General features: G+C 44.2%; 1 protein-coding gene across 1 annotated transcript in view; it reads right to left on the minus strand.

The window, feature by feature from the left end:
- Nucleotides 1-1488: 1488 nt before the first annotated feature.
- AK3 (adenylate kinase 3) overlaps nt 1489-14070 on the minus strand; it is a 44150-nt gene continuing 31568 nt past the window's right edge. The window contains exons 4-5 of the mRNA XM_033925570.1: nt 7044-7162; nt 1489-4750 (exon numbers count right to left, since the gene is read on the minus strand). Of these exons, the coding sequence (XP_033781461.1) occupies nt 4627-4750; nt 7044-7162 (243 nt within the window). The 3' untranslated portion in view covers nt 1489-4626. The remainder of the gene's footprint in view (nt 4751-7043; nt 7163-14070) is intronic.

The following is a 14070-nucleotide window of genomic DNA, read 5'->3' on the forward strand; positions in this document are numbered from 1 at the left end:
AGTCCACTCGCCACTGTTACCATCAGAAGTGGACCTGCTTTTCTTCCTGGTGTGCTACTCGACAGCTGGAGCCTCTCTCTGCCTCCTTGTCTGCTGTCCTGGATTATCTGTTGCGCTTGTCTGGCGCTGGGCTCAAGTCCTCTTCGGTTCGAGTCCACCTTAGTGCCATTGCGGCTTTTCACCAGCCGATAAACGGGAAGCCTATCTCTGTTCATCCTGTGGTTTCCCGCTTCATGAAGGGTCTTTTCCACGTTCATCTGCCCCTTAAACCTCCTCCGGTGGTTTGGGATCTTAACGTGGTCCTTGCTCAATTGATGAAACCTCCGTTCGAACCGCTAGCGTGAGCTCACTTGAAATATCTTACTTGGAAAGTTGTGTTTCTTATTGCTCTCACTTCTGCCCGTCGAGTCAGTGAGCTTCAAGCCTTGATGGCAGACCCGTCTTTCACTGCCCTCCATGATGATAAGGTGGTCCTCCATACCCATCCTAAGTTCTTGCCCAAGATTGTTTCTGATTTTCACATCAACCAATCCATTGTTCTTCCTGTGATTTTTCTGAAGCCCCATTCTCACCCTGGAGAAGCGGCTCTGCATTCTCTTGATTGTAAGCGTGCATTGGCCTTCTACTTGAAGCGCACCGCTCCTCACCGTACTGCTCCCCAGCTGTTCATCTCCTTCGATCCCAATCGTTTGGGTCGCTCTGTTTCTAAGCGGACCATTCTAAGTGGTTGGCCGCTTGTATCTCTTTCTGTTACGCTCAGGCTGTCTCTCCCTGCCAGGTCGAGTCACAGGCCACAGGGTCAGAGTGATGGCGGCGTCCGTTGCTTTCCTCCGCTCAACTCCCATCGAGGAAATCTGTAAAGCTGCCACTTGATCCTCGGTTCATACGTTCACCTCGCACTACTGTCTTTATGCTTTTTCCAGGCGTGACTGCCACTTTGGCCAGTCTGTTTTACGGCATCTGTTCTCCTGAATTGCTAATTTTCCCTCCATCCCATTGTAGTTAGCTTGGAGGTCACCCACATGTTGAGAATATGCTGCCTGCTTGTCCTGGGATAAAGCACAGTTACTTACCATAAAAGATGTTATCCAGGGACAGCAGGCAGATATTCTTGCAACCCACCCACCTCCCCGTGGTTGGCTTCTTTGCTTGCTATCTGAACCGAGGATATGCTGAGGAGACGCATGCCCTAGGTAGGGCGGGAGGGGCACACGCACATGCACGGGCCAATCGCAAGCCTGAAGGTCTTCGAACAAGTCTGCTTGCGAAAACGTCCACTAGGGGGCTCCATCGGTGACGTCACCCACGTGTAGAGAATATCTGCCTGCTGTCCCTGGATAACGCCTGTTATAGTAAGTAACTGTACTTTATTGCATATGAAGCCCCTACATGTTTCTAAAGATCAACAAACTTTGGCATGTGTACTGTTTATAGCTGGAAAAACATTGATATCAGCAAATTGTAAGAAAAACAATGCACTGAGAATGATTCAAGTGTTAAAAGATACTTGATTTTATTAACCTTATGAAGCAGCTTACAGCATTGAAAAATGGACAGTTATGTACAATGAAAATACTCTTCTCAGCAACCATAAGTCTTTATAAATGTTGCTTCTATTCTGATGGAAATGAAAGGTATAGAGGGTAAAGGACCCAGGACTGATGATGAGCAGAGGATCAGTGGAGGGGGGTGTGAAGATCTTGTTACATTTAAATAGAAGATGGAGGGAAAAAATAAATTGGTCTGTATGAGATGATAAAAGAGAGGAGGCTTAAGGATGGGAAATGGCTTGCGAAACGGAGGAAGGAGGAGGAGAGCAGGTAAAAGACAGGTTTCAGGAATATAAGGCTGAAAAGGGGGGTGAACGATGGCACTAGTCTTGGTTCTATCTGCTGCTAATCTTGTCTCTCTTCAAATGCTGCCACTTTCCACCTGTCTGAACTTACAGCTGCTTTTCTTTGATACTGCCCTCTCTCTGCCTATTTTACCTAATGCTGACCCTCCCTTTCTCTTATTCTATCTTCTTAGGGCTCCTTCCCTCATCTTATTTTCTTCCAGCACTTCTTTATTTCTTCCAGTTGTACTTTTTTCATTTCTCCCTCTTGCCCAGGGCTGTTCTATTCTTGCCTTCCTGATGCTGCCTGCCTTCCTCTCTTGATTGCCCTGCTGGTCCCCTGCCCTTCACATGATGGAGGGAGAGATCAACAGAACAAGGTAGAAAAAAGGGAGGAGAAAGTACAAAAATCATACAACAAGGAAAGAGGAAGGGTTAAGAGAAGAGAGATAAAGGAATTAAACTTTAACTGAAAAGTCAAAGCAGAAACAACTGAAATGGAAAATTACAAAGGCAACATTGTCATTGAACCCAAAGAGAGAGAAGCAAAAAAAAAAAAAAAAGGCAATGAGAAGTGGTGTAAATACAAACTTTGATTTGCAAACCCCTCCCCCCAAAAAAAAACCAAAAACAAAACCACAATCATGGCTCCCCACTACCCAGGAAAAGAATTTAGGAGTCATTGTTAATGATACATTGAAAACCTCTGCTCAGTGTACAGCAGCAGTGAAGCAAACAAAGGAATGGAAAACAAAAATGAGAATGTGTACAATTCTGGTCAATGCATCTCAAAAAAGATATAGCCAAATTAAAAAAGGGTACAGAGAAGGGTGATGAAAACAATAAAGGGGATGAGATGACTTTCTGTATGAGGCAAGGCTACAGTGGCTAGGGCTCTTCAACTTGGAGAAGAGACAACTCAGGGGTGATATGCTAGAGGGCTATAAAATACTGATTGGAGTGGAACAGGTATCACATGTTTACTCTTTCCAAAAATACTAGGAACAAGTAACAATGAAGCTACTAAATAGTAAATTTAAAACAAATGGGGGAAAATATTTTGCTCAACATGTGGTTGAACTCTGGAATTTGCTGACAAAGAGTGGATAAAAGAAGTTAAACTTAGCAGGGTTTAAAAAAAGTTTGGATAATTTCCTAAAAGAAAAGTCCATAAGCCATTATTAAGATGGCCTTTGGAAAAGTCACTGTCTATTTCTAGGATACAAAGCATAAAACATGCTTTACTCTTTTGGGATCTGAATTGGCCACTGTTGGATACAGAATACTGGGCTTGATGGACCTTCAGTCTGTCCCAATATGGCAATTCTTATGCTCTTATGTATAATACATTTACCTATGCAAGTCTCCATGCCCTAATTGTTAGTTCAGTGGCATGAGAACGAGGGGAACTGAGTTCTTTCCCACTGCAACTCCTTGTGATCCTGGGCAAGTCACTTAACCCTCCAATCCCTTATGTTCTCTATTTCTGACTATAGGTTATGGCTGTGAACAGAGTAAAAGGCAAGAGAGATGTCCTAATCAACCACTCATGCCTTTTACTCTGTTCGCTCTTATGCTCTGAAGGTAAGTTCCCTCTCGTTTTGCTGATTGTGTATAGGTTATGATTGGACACTAATGCACTAATCTAAAACTTTATCTAAGATTATTATTTTTTTCCTATTTTAAATGATTTTATGTAAATGTAAAATTGCGCAGATGGTGTTACCAATTGAGTAATAAACTTTTTGACCATTCCATCTTTTAGACGGGTGTTCTTAGACATCCATAGCAATGCTTCCTTTTCTGTTGCTGCCTCTACTGTGTGGAATTCTTTCCCTTTTTATCTCAAGACTGAATAATCTGCAGCAAACTTCAAATCTCAACTAAAAGCTTAGAGGGGCATAATCAAAAAAACGTCTAAGTCCCATTTTGACCTAGGCCCTAAACGCTGAAAGTAGAAGCAGAAGTAGAGGCACGGGAAAGGCCTAAGCTGGTTTTAGATGTATCTAAAACCAGCTTTGGTTATGGGTACTTGGATGATCAGGCTTTTTAATCGTCCAAGTACCCATTTAGGCCACTTTGTAGATGTTTTTTTTTATTATTATTATGAGCCCCTTACTATTTTACTCTAGCATTTGACACTTTTCTCTGATATTTGACTAGCTCCAACCTGATCTATACCTTTATGGTACTTCATGAATTTTAACAAAATAAATTTACCTATCCATTTGTTTTATCCTTACTCAACTATCCTGGATAAATTTTAACACTTCCCTTTACCTTGTTCTTTCTTTCTGTACCAGTACATCTTGTTTCGATTCTGTGTTTTTGTACTGTTTTCTAGTTCCCTCCCTTGTATCTTCTTTTAAATTGTATACTGCATAGGTTTTACTCCTTTGTATATATTTGCGGTCTATCAAATAAACATAAACTAAACTTAGAACCCTGTACATCTGTGATCAACTCCTAATTCTAAATTAGTGAAGAAGTATAAAAAAATTTTATTTATTTAATTTGAATTAGATAAATCTAGTTGTGCAAAGTATGCTTTCGATGAGAATCAAAGATTAGTTAGAACTTGTCATTTATGCTTTCACATTATTTGAAAATGTAATTTGATGGCACAAAACAAACCTGATCTTAGCTACTGAACAATCCAATTCAAGCATAGCCAAAAATGTATTTTCACTCAGGATCATAATCTTTAAAATATTCACATTCATTTTTTGGCAGATACAGTCCTAAAAAGTCCTTTTTAAATTCAGCTGTTTCCTACTGTTCATGTCTAGTGTTCATCTTTGACTAGCAGCCTCCTTCTGGCTCATATCCGGTAGTTTGGTGCACAGGAAGGCATGCACATGAGGCCAAATCTTATTGGTCTCTGTTCCAGAGAATGTTTCCAGCACACCTTTGTTTCTAAAGGATAAAGAGGAAAAAAAAGTTAAATGAAAAATTCATGCAGTGCAAGTACAGGCCTCATACCAGTTTTCATTTCAGGAAGTCAGAAAAGTTCATGTATTTAATTTTTTTTTCCTTCTGAGAATTCCCAATATCTCTGTTTTGAGACAAAAATAGCCCCTGCATTCTCCCATTTCATAGCCTTGATTAGCCATAACCACACTCACTTCCCTATTTTCAATATTTCCAAGTTCCTAATAAAAGGAGAAATATTAGGTAACCCTTTTTGAATAATAAACCTCAACTCCATGGAAAGATTAACTGCTTTTCTATTTGTAGAGGTGTATAATAAGATGTCTATTAATCCAGTCTACAATAGTCTTAGGCCTGAAGCTATATGGTATAATCTCAGTTCTGACCCTCCCCAAACTCCCTTTATTCCTTGGAAGCATCAAAAATTTCATAGGGATCCATGCCTTTTTCCCTTGCCACAAGAATCTCCCCAAAATTGTACTTATTCTCATCAAATCTTTTTTTGCACTAAGATAATGGGAATTGTAATATGTAATGTTGCACGTTGCAATTAAAGTGGTAATTAAAAATATTAATTGTAGTTAATCAAATAAATTGCTCGAGTTATCTTTTCTACTCATCACATGACTGCTGCTGGAAGTCTTAGCAGCCATTTTTACCGTTGAGAGAGCCTGGGCAGGAGCGAGTGGGAATCGCAATTTGAATTGTATTCGGAAATGGATGGGGAGCCAATGAAATGACTTGAGAGGAGTAATGTGAGTATAGTGGTTCTCGTGGAATATAAGTCGTGCAGCAGAATTTTGCACGGATTGAAGGGGAGTGAGATGGTTGAGCGGAAGACATGAGAAAAGCAAGCTACAATAATCTACGCAAGAGGTGTTGAGAGTGTGGGTCAGGGTTTTGGTAGTGTGCTCAGAAAGGAAAGATCAGATTTTGGTAATATAGAGGAAGAAGCGACAGACTTTAGCATTTTCTTGAATCTGAGCGGAGGAGAGAGAGGAGTCAAAGTCAAGAGTGTGAGCTGATAAGACAGGGAGGAGGAGAGTGTTGTTCACAGAAATAGAAAGCGGGGGAGGGGGAAGTGGGTTTAGGCAGAAAGATGAGGCACTCAGTCTTGGCCATATTCAGTTTTAAATGGCGGTGAGACATCCAGGCAGCAATGTTGGACAGGTGGGTTGAGACTCGGGCCTGGATTGCTGTAGAAAGGTAAATTTGGGAATCATCACCATAGAGGCGATACTGAAAACCATGGGAGGAGATCAGTGCACTGAGGGAGTGAGTATACAGAGAAAAGGAGAGGTCTCAAGATAAAGCCTTGAGGTATACTGTTTGACAGTGGGATTGCAGCAGAGGAGGATCCACCTGAAGAGAACAGAACTCTGGAATCCCAGCCAGGACGACGTATCGAGGAGTAGGTGGTGATCAATAGTATCGAAAGTAGCAGGTAGATCGAGAAAGATGAGGATAGAATACAGGCCTTTTGGATCTGGCCAGGAACAGATCAACAGAGACTTTAGCCTGATTGAAGTGAATCAAGAATAGCTTGAGATAAAAGGAAGTCTAGCAGAGGACTATGACTGGATCTCTTGTATTTCAATAGTAACCTAATATACTCCAGTAATTAAATGGGTAGACTAAAGACCAAGATAAAATGTAACTGGTAAGCTGGAGGCCAGGTCAGCCCTTGATTAAACAATTTTCCAGGTATTGCTGAGATGAAAACCCTGGTGCCGAAAGCCATGCTAAGTAGAGAACCATGTATTACAGATGGCATTGATCCACCATAACCTGAGGAACCACTTGGTATCCTGAAGTATCAGGCCATAGGGATAGGACAGAGATCAAAGCCAATTCCCTTGCTGTAACAGAGACAGGATCTTTGGCAATATGACCATTTTTAATTTGTCTTTGCTTAGAAACTTCTTGCTCACAGGACCTGTCTTACTGGCCTGGCTTACATGAGGGATGAAATCTCTCAGCTTAGATGGCTCTAACCTAATTTTTTTTTATGGGGACTATCTGAAGAAGTGAAACCTGTAACTCTCTAACTATGCATGGAACCTAGAAATCTGAGGTGATCCAGGGCCCAACACAACCCCAAGATGGATTCATCCTGTTTTACTTTGGAGTTAGATCACTTCCATCTTCAGCACAATCAGATGTCACTCAAGCATGACTGATTTTTCTGTTTATCCATGAAGAATCTCACCTTTATAACAAGAGACTGGCCTGTTACACAGCTGAAGGAGAAACACCAGGTAAATGAACAATTACTTACTGATAATATTCGAGTACAGGTTTCGTGAGCACTTCGTATGCCTTCAGCCTCTTGGTGACAGTTTCTGGTCTGTCGTCCTCACGCTGAATAAGAGGCTCTCCAGTGAGGTCATCGATGCCCTTATTCATAAAGCATAGAGAAAAAAAAAAGAGAGACTACCCATTAATTAATTTTGTTTATTTTTAAAATTCCTATATCATTTAAAACTAAACGGTTTACATGATTTACATACATAAAATTGTAAAAAAACATAATTAAACAACAAATAATCCTCAGGAAACATATCCATAACATGCCCATATTTTAATTCCTGCAATGTTTATGCTTTCTTAATTAATATTAACATCTGATGTAGCATAGCTCTACCAGCTGCTGAGGTCACATCCTGAAAGAATCAGGGAGAGTAATTATGATGTTAACACTGGGATCAAGGAGGGAGAAGAACAGACACACCCTCCCATATTCAACATTCTACTCAATGTGCTACCCTGTACCACACATACTACATATATTATAAATAGGAAATCTGGGCATATTGTGCAGCCTGTTCTTACAGTTTCCCTTCAACTTTGCACACACACAATTCCTCATTGCCCTAATGTGCTGTCAACACGATTACACAGATGAACAAAGCCTACATGCTCTACACACACACACACACACACAGAGTATAGTCTCTCCCCAGTAAGTCTCTCCAGGTCATAAACCTTTGAGACAGGAAGTGAATAGGACTGAGTCAGATGGTTATCCTATTCGTCAGTCACACATTTGTGTTTCCTTTCAGCAGTGTAGTAGCTCTCTTTCTATACATTCAGCTTCTTGGATTGTGGGACCTCTACATCAATTCAGTGCGTGGGGAACTTTTGTTTAATAGCTGTGTGCAATGCCCCATGGAGGCTGCATGGGAGCTAAACTTGAAGTTCCTGCCTCCCCGTTTCACTTGGAGCAGCATGTGGTGTAAGGGCGCTCTTCAGCCGCCCCTCCTTTGCAAACGGCATAAAATAAGGGTATAGAGTCAGAGGACTCCATCCCTGGCACTTTAGAAGCAAAACAGAGGTGTTTTGGAGGAGTTCGAGACCTTAGGGGGGAAAATGGTTTTTTTGGGGGGATGGGGAATCCAAGATGGCCACCATAGGTAAATTTAAGGGCTATAAAAGCAGCTTAAAATCGTCTCAGGGCCAACCAAAAACCTCATAAAATAGAATTTTAGGGGAAAGGACCAATGCCCTAGCTGTAGAAACAATCAAAAACAGCTTTTGAAGAATGCCCCCTCCATCCCCATTTTTCCCACAGGCTGTCACAGCCTTACTCACAAACCATGTGCTGAGTAATGGTAATGCTACTGCCTGCTTCAGCTCCTCAGGTGTAGCTGTTCTAGGAGAGGCCCTCTGCTTCCAATCACTCGGCTGCTTTGCTGAGTTCAGACCTTCCTAGACAGACCCTCAACCCCCAAAAAGAAAAAAAAGATGGGGAGAGACGAACGTATCTGGCGCTCAGAAAAATGCTATTAGTGCCTGAACAGCCCATGCTCCAGCCCCTGACCAAGTCAAAGTAGGAACAGACCCTGAGCTCTTCAAGCAGGCTAGCTGAAACAGGTCCTGAAGGATACACCTGCCAGCTGCAAAATTAACATCTGCTCTTCCACGCAGATAGAGAAGACCCTTAACAGAAGAGAACTCTAACTTCACAAAAAAAAACAAAAACGTGATTTAGAGGGGAAAAAAAAAATTGCAAAACTAATGAATAAATAATGCAGAGCAGAGGAAAAGACACCTTCTCAACTCACTTGTAAAAGTTAAGACTGAAGAAAGAGGACACTGCTGAGGGAGACAAGGAGATAGAGCTGAGAAAAATGATTGATGCCTTCTATAACCCAATCTTGAGTTGGGGTACACAACCCATCCATAAGGAATCGTATGTTGTTTGCATAGGAAGGAATAGCTTATCTCAGGATATTCAAGCTATCTTTTCCCATTTGATCTTTAGGAGAGCAGTTAAAATGCATTTATTTCCTCAGTTTCAGACTTAAGTGTTTATTCTTAACTAGTCTTTAAGCCCGTTACATTAACAGGTGCTAGAATATGTGTGTCTGTATTTCTTTCTCTCTCCTTAGCCTATTTCTGTATTTCTTTCTTTCTGTCTTTCTTTTTCCTAAGCTGTTCACCACCACCCCTTGCCTGCTCCCCCTGTCCAATCTCCCTTCCTTTTTCTTCACTGCTCCCCTTATCCAGCAGCAGCACTTCTCCCTTTGTTTTAACTCCCCCCTGTCCAGCAGCACCTCTTTCCTGCTCCCATTGTCCAGCAGTAGGCCTCCCTTCCTTTTTCTGCCGCCCCTGTCCATCAGCACCTCTTTTCTACTCCCCCTGTCCAGCAGTAAGCCTTCCTTCCTTTTTTTGCCCCCCCCCCATCCATCAACACCTCTTCCCCTGTCCAGCAGTACCTCTTTTCTGTTCCCCCTGTCCAGCAGTAGGCCTCCCTTCCTTTTCCTGCCCCCCCCTGTCCAGCAGCACCTCTTTTCTACTCCCCCTGTCCAGCAGTAGGCCTCCTTTCCTTTTTTTTTTTTTTTGCCCCCCCTCCTCCTGTCCAGCACCTCTTCCCATGTCCAGCAGCAACCCTTACCTCCACCAACAACTGCCTGAAGCCGCTGCGGCCTGCAGGCACCAACAGCCTCTGCGGCCTGCTCAGACTTCCTCCTCGCCGTAGCTTACCGTTCCCCCGCTCAGACTCCCTCCTCGCCATCGCTTGCCATCCCCCGTCTCCCCCCCCCAACCGGGAAGCTTGGTGCGTTTCGGCAATCTGTCTGCGGGCCGCCCACCCGTGGTCCCCGGCCCGTTCGAGAGAGGAGCCGCAGCGGGCGGATGAACAGGCAAGAAGGAAGATGCTGGCAGGTGCGCCTGTGCCCCCCCCTCCGAATCAGCGGCAGCAGTGAGGCAGCACTCTGGTGGTGAGTGATGGCGAGGGGGGAGTTGCTCCGTGTTCTGGCCTGCCTCCGTTTTCGAAAATCGAATTCGGCACGGAGGCACACCTCACGGTGCCAGGACTCACTAAGTTTCAAGAGCGCATGCGCGCTCTAGAGTTTTATTATTATAGATGAACTACATGTGATTTAATTTCTTATAATTTGGAGGCCTGTCTCTCATTATTTGTAAGTCATTTTCTGACCAAAGCCTCAAACAGGAGAAAAGTGTGGCTAAAGCATGCCCCTGAAGAAAAGGAAGGGGTGAAACTTTGAAGTTACTATAGGCAAGAGGGCAATTAGAAATGGTAGTTGGTAAAGTAGCAGTGGAGAGGCAGCCGCTTGCCCTACCTCTGAAGTCATGGGCAAGTTTTGCTTTGCCCCTGAACAATGTAATCTAAAGAAGATATGGATTTTAGAGTACAAGAAATAATGGAGAGAAGAGATTTAAAAGTAAATTTTGTTTGCCTCAGCTCTGGGAAATGGTTATGTGAGAGGGTTCTTTTTGCCAATAAAATATCTTCTTCAGCCCTGGAAAACAGATGCCAGGGAAAGGGGCAGAAGCAGTTCAGTATTGAGATTTAAAAAAAAAAAAAAAGGCACTGGAGAATGGTGGAAGTATTTGGAGCCACATGCTGAGCTTTGAAGTAAAACTGTTAGGTAGATGCCTGAAAGCTGTGAGCCTCATTAAGGGTGGCTGTTAATTAATGCTGCTGGAAGTAGTGCTGGCTATGATGTTTAAAGGAATTACTGATATTGAAGGAAAAAAAGTGGCATGGAACAGAAGTTGCTGTGAAACCAGAGTGCTTGATAAGGAAACAAGGGATTCTGTGCAGGTGTTGTGAGATAACAGAAAAAAAAAGGAGAGAGACTAGATTCACAAAGCAAACCGATCGTGTACTGATCGGTTTGTGACCCCTTTGTGACCAGATTTCCCTCCGGCTCGATTCACTAACCTCTCCTGTGATCCACTTCCAATCTGTGCATGCAAATGAGGGGAAATGCATGCAAAGTAGACAGAGACGCGATTCACCAACGAAATTTTTAAAAAACGACTGGGTTGGCCGATCAACCCAAGAAGCGACTGCTGGGGACCAGTCACAAACGTCTTTCTGACTCTCCAGCTCCATTGATGATCTGCTCTCTGCTGCCCCGAATCTCTCCTGCCTGCTGCCCCAATGCTCTTCCCCGATCTCTCCTGCTTGCTCTGCCCCAAATCGCTGCCCTGCTCGTCCCCAGATCTCTCCTGCCTTTCCCCGCACTGCGAGCCCGTGGTTTTAACCCACGGGTTTAAAGCGGGTTAAAACCATGGGCTCGCTGGGCTAAAATGTTTTTTTTTAAAGTCGCAGCTCGGATGGGCATGCGCAGACCATCTACAGGTGGTCTGCGCATACGTCGGGATCGCACACTAGCAATCTGTGCCGGCAGATGGGGGCTTTCCTCCGATCACCCCCATCTGCATATTAGAGGTTGAAGAATCCATCGGACCTGCCCGGATCGAACATGGATCGGTCCCGATTGGGCAGGTTAGTGAATCTAGCCCTAAGGGCCGATCCGATTCCTATCTACACTTGCAAATGAGGGTAAGCAGCATGCAAAGCAGGAAGGACGCGATTCACTAAACTTTTTCAGCAACACCGACTGTGCTGGCTGATCCCAAAAGAAGTGACTGGTGGGGACCAGTCGCTCACAAACTTTCCTGCTCTCTGCCAACATCTCCTGCCTTTCTGCCCCAACTTTCCTGTTCAGCCAGACTCGCCTGCCCTGCTCAGCCCTGACTCTGTCGTCTCCTTCCTTCATGCCACCCTGCTCAGCCCCAATTCTCCTGCCTTCATGCAGCCCCTATACTCTCCTGCTTTGCCTCCCTTCCCTGTAGCGCGAGCCCGTGGTTTTAACCTGCTTTAAACTCGCGGGTTAAAACCACGGGCTCACACTGCAGGGAAGGGTGGCAGAGCGCAGGAGAGTTGGGGCCAGTAAAGTTAAAAAAAAAAACAACCAAAAAACCCCCAGACAGCAAACACAGACAGGAAAAGCAGATGGGCTGTGCATGCGTCAGGATCGCTCACTAGCGATCTGTGTAATCAGTGGGGGCATTCCTCTGATCACCCCCATTTGCATGCTGAGCCTTGGTGAATTGGTCGGCCTGCTGTGGATCGGGCACGGAGAGGCAGGTTAGTGAATGTAGCTGTAAGACCCAGATTCACTAAAGCAATTCACTAAAGCAATTCAATCGCTGTTGTCTGATTTTAAAACAGCGATTGACTCACTATCGTTCAGCAATGGCCAATCAGGGACTTCCTTAGGCTTCTCCCTAAGGAAGTCCTTAATTGGCTCAGGTGACTCAGGCCCCTCCTAAGGGAGGAGCCCAAGGCGCCTGAGCAAATCAGGGCCTTATGCCCCTCCCCATGCATCAAATGATACACCAGGGCGGGGTCTAAGACCTCAGATGCGTCACTGGAGTCATAGGAGCAGAAGGGACTGAGCACCCCTCCTGCTCCCTTACAGTTACAGGGAGAGGGGTGGCCGGTGGCAGGAGTGAGTCAGCATCTCTCCTGCCGTTTGTTGTTTTTTTGTGGGGAAGGGGGAAGTCGGGAGTGGGCCCGATGGCAGGAGGGAATGGGAAATGGCAGTGGCGGGGGGGATTAAAAATTTTTTTTTTAATGGCACTGATATTTTGCTTGTATTACACACACAATATATCAGCCCGATTTAAAAAAAAAAAAATTTTTAAACCAGGCAGACCTATCAGTAACACAGTTACCAACAGGTCTGCAGCAGTCGGATTTGACAATAGTAAAACCAATGCAAAAAAGCCAAGCAATTGTTAGTGAATCGATCGCTTGGCTATTTTGCATAGGGTTTTATTAATTTGCATGGGTTGGGTCGGATCGGATAGGAGATTGATCGGGCAGTAGTTTAGTGAATTGGGTCAGGGAACAATCGCAAAACCAGTGAAACTGGTTTTGCAATTGTCGGTACAGAATCGGAAGGTTTAGTGAATCTAGCCCTGTGTTTGCAGAGTTCAATGCGGACTGACTTCTAGATAGTTATATATACCCATCATATGAGAAGACATGCCAGAGCGAACTGTTTGAAATTTACTGTATGAAGTTTATTCTGGATTCAGACTGTACCCAAGCTAAGTGGAATATATAGGAAAGCCAGCTGGGTTAGATAGTTCCAAGCAATAGATAGGGGCCAGATGTACTCTGAGGCTTATCTGAAATATAAGTGGCAAATGTAAAGAGAGTGTTGGCTGTTCTCCTTTGAATAGGGTTACCAGATGTCTGGAAAAACCCGGACAAGTCCTCTTTTTTAGAAGACTGTTCAGACTCCCGGATAGACTTTCCAAAACCTGGCATTTGTCCAGGTTTTGGAAAGCTCTGAGTTCCAGCTGCGTCTGGAGGTTCTCTGAGCATGCACGGATGACGTCGCACATATCCGCGCATGCTCGACGCCCTCCAGACATGGCTGGAGCTTGTTCAGAAAAAGAGAGGAGGCTTTGTGGGGGCAGAATGGGGCGGAATCTTGTGTCCAGGGTTTCCCAGAGGAAAATATGGTAACTCTACCTTTGAATAACATGAGACTGCTGTAGAAATCTGTCTCGAGAGGCTGTTCTGCAATAGCAACAAACTAGACCCATTCTAGAAGGGGACTCCACCTATCCACCATGCCAAGTAAACAAAACCCATACATGCAGCCTGATCAGCAGGGGGCGACACTCTACACATCTCTCCCCAGAAAATAATTCCTTTAACTTTCTGAATGTATCAATCCCATGCCAAAACTAGCTCTCACACACAACTACACGATACAAGCCACATTATCCAATACCAGCGAACACCGAGTGAATTTCATTAGAGGTTGTTCCCCCATTGGGCCTCAACCAACCTTATCAACTGCAACCTTGCTATCCACCAGGATCCCCATTGGGCTGCAATGTCCACAATGCTTTGAAATACATGTGCACTGGCTTGCAGAGAGTGCCCCCTGTTGGCCACCTGCAAAACAGCAAGAAAACTTACAGCATCCTACCAGCAGTTCTCAATCCATTCCTCAACACACACCTAA

This window comes from Geotrypetes seraphini, chromosome 1 (assembly GCF_902459505.1).
Source record: "Geotrypetes seraphini chromosome 1, aGeoSer1.1, whole genome shotgun sequence".
In the NCBI taxonomy this organism is placed as follows: domain Eukaryota; kingdom Metazoa; phylum Chordata; class Amphibia; order Gymnophiona; family Dermophiidae; genus Geotrypetes; species Geotrypetes seraphini.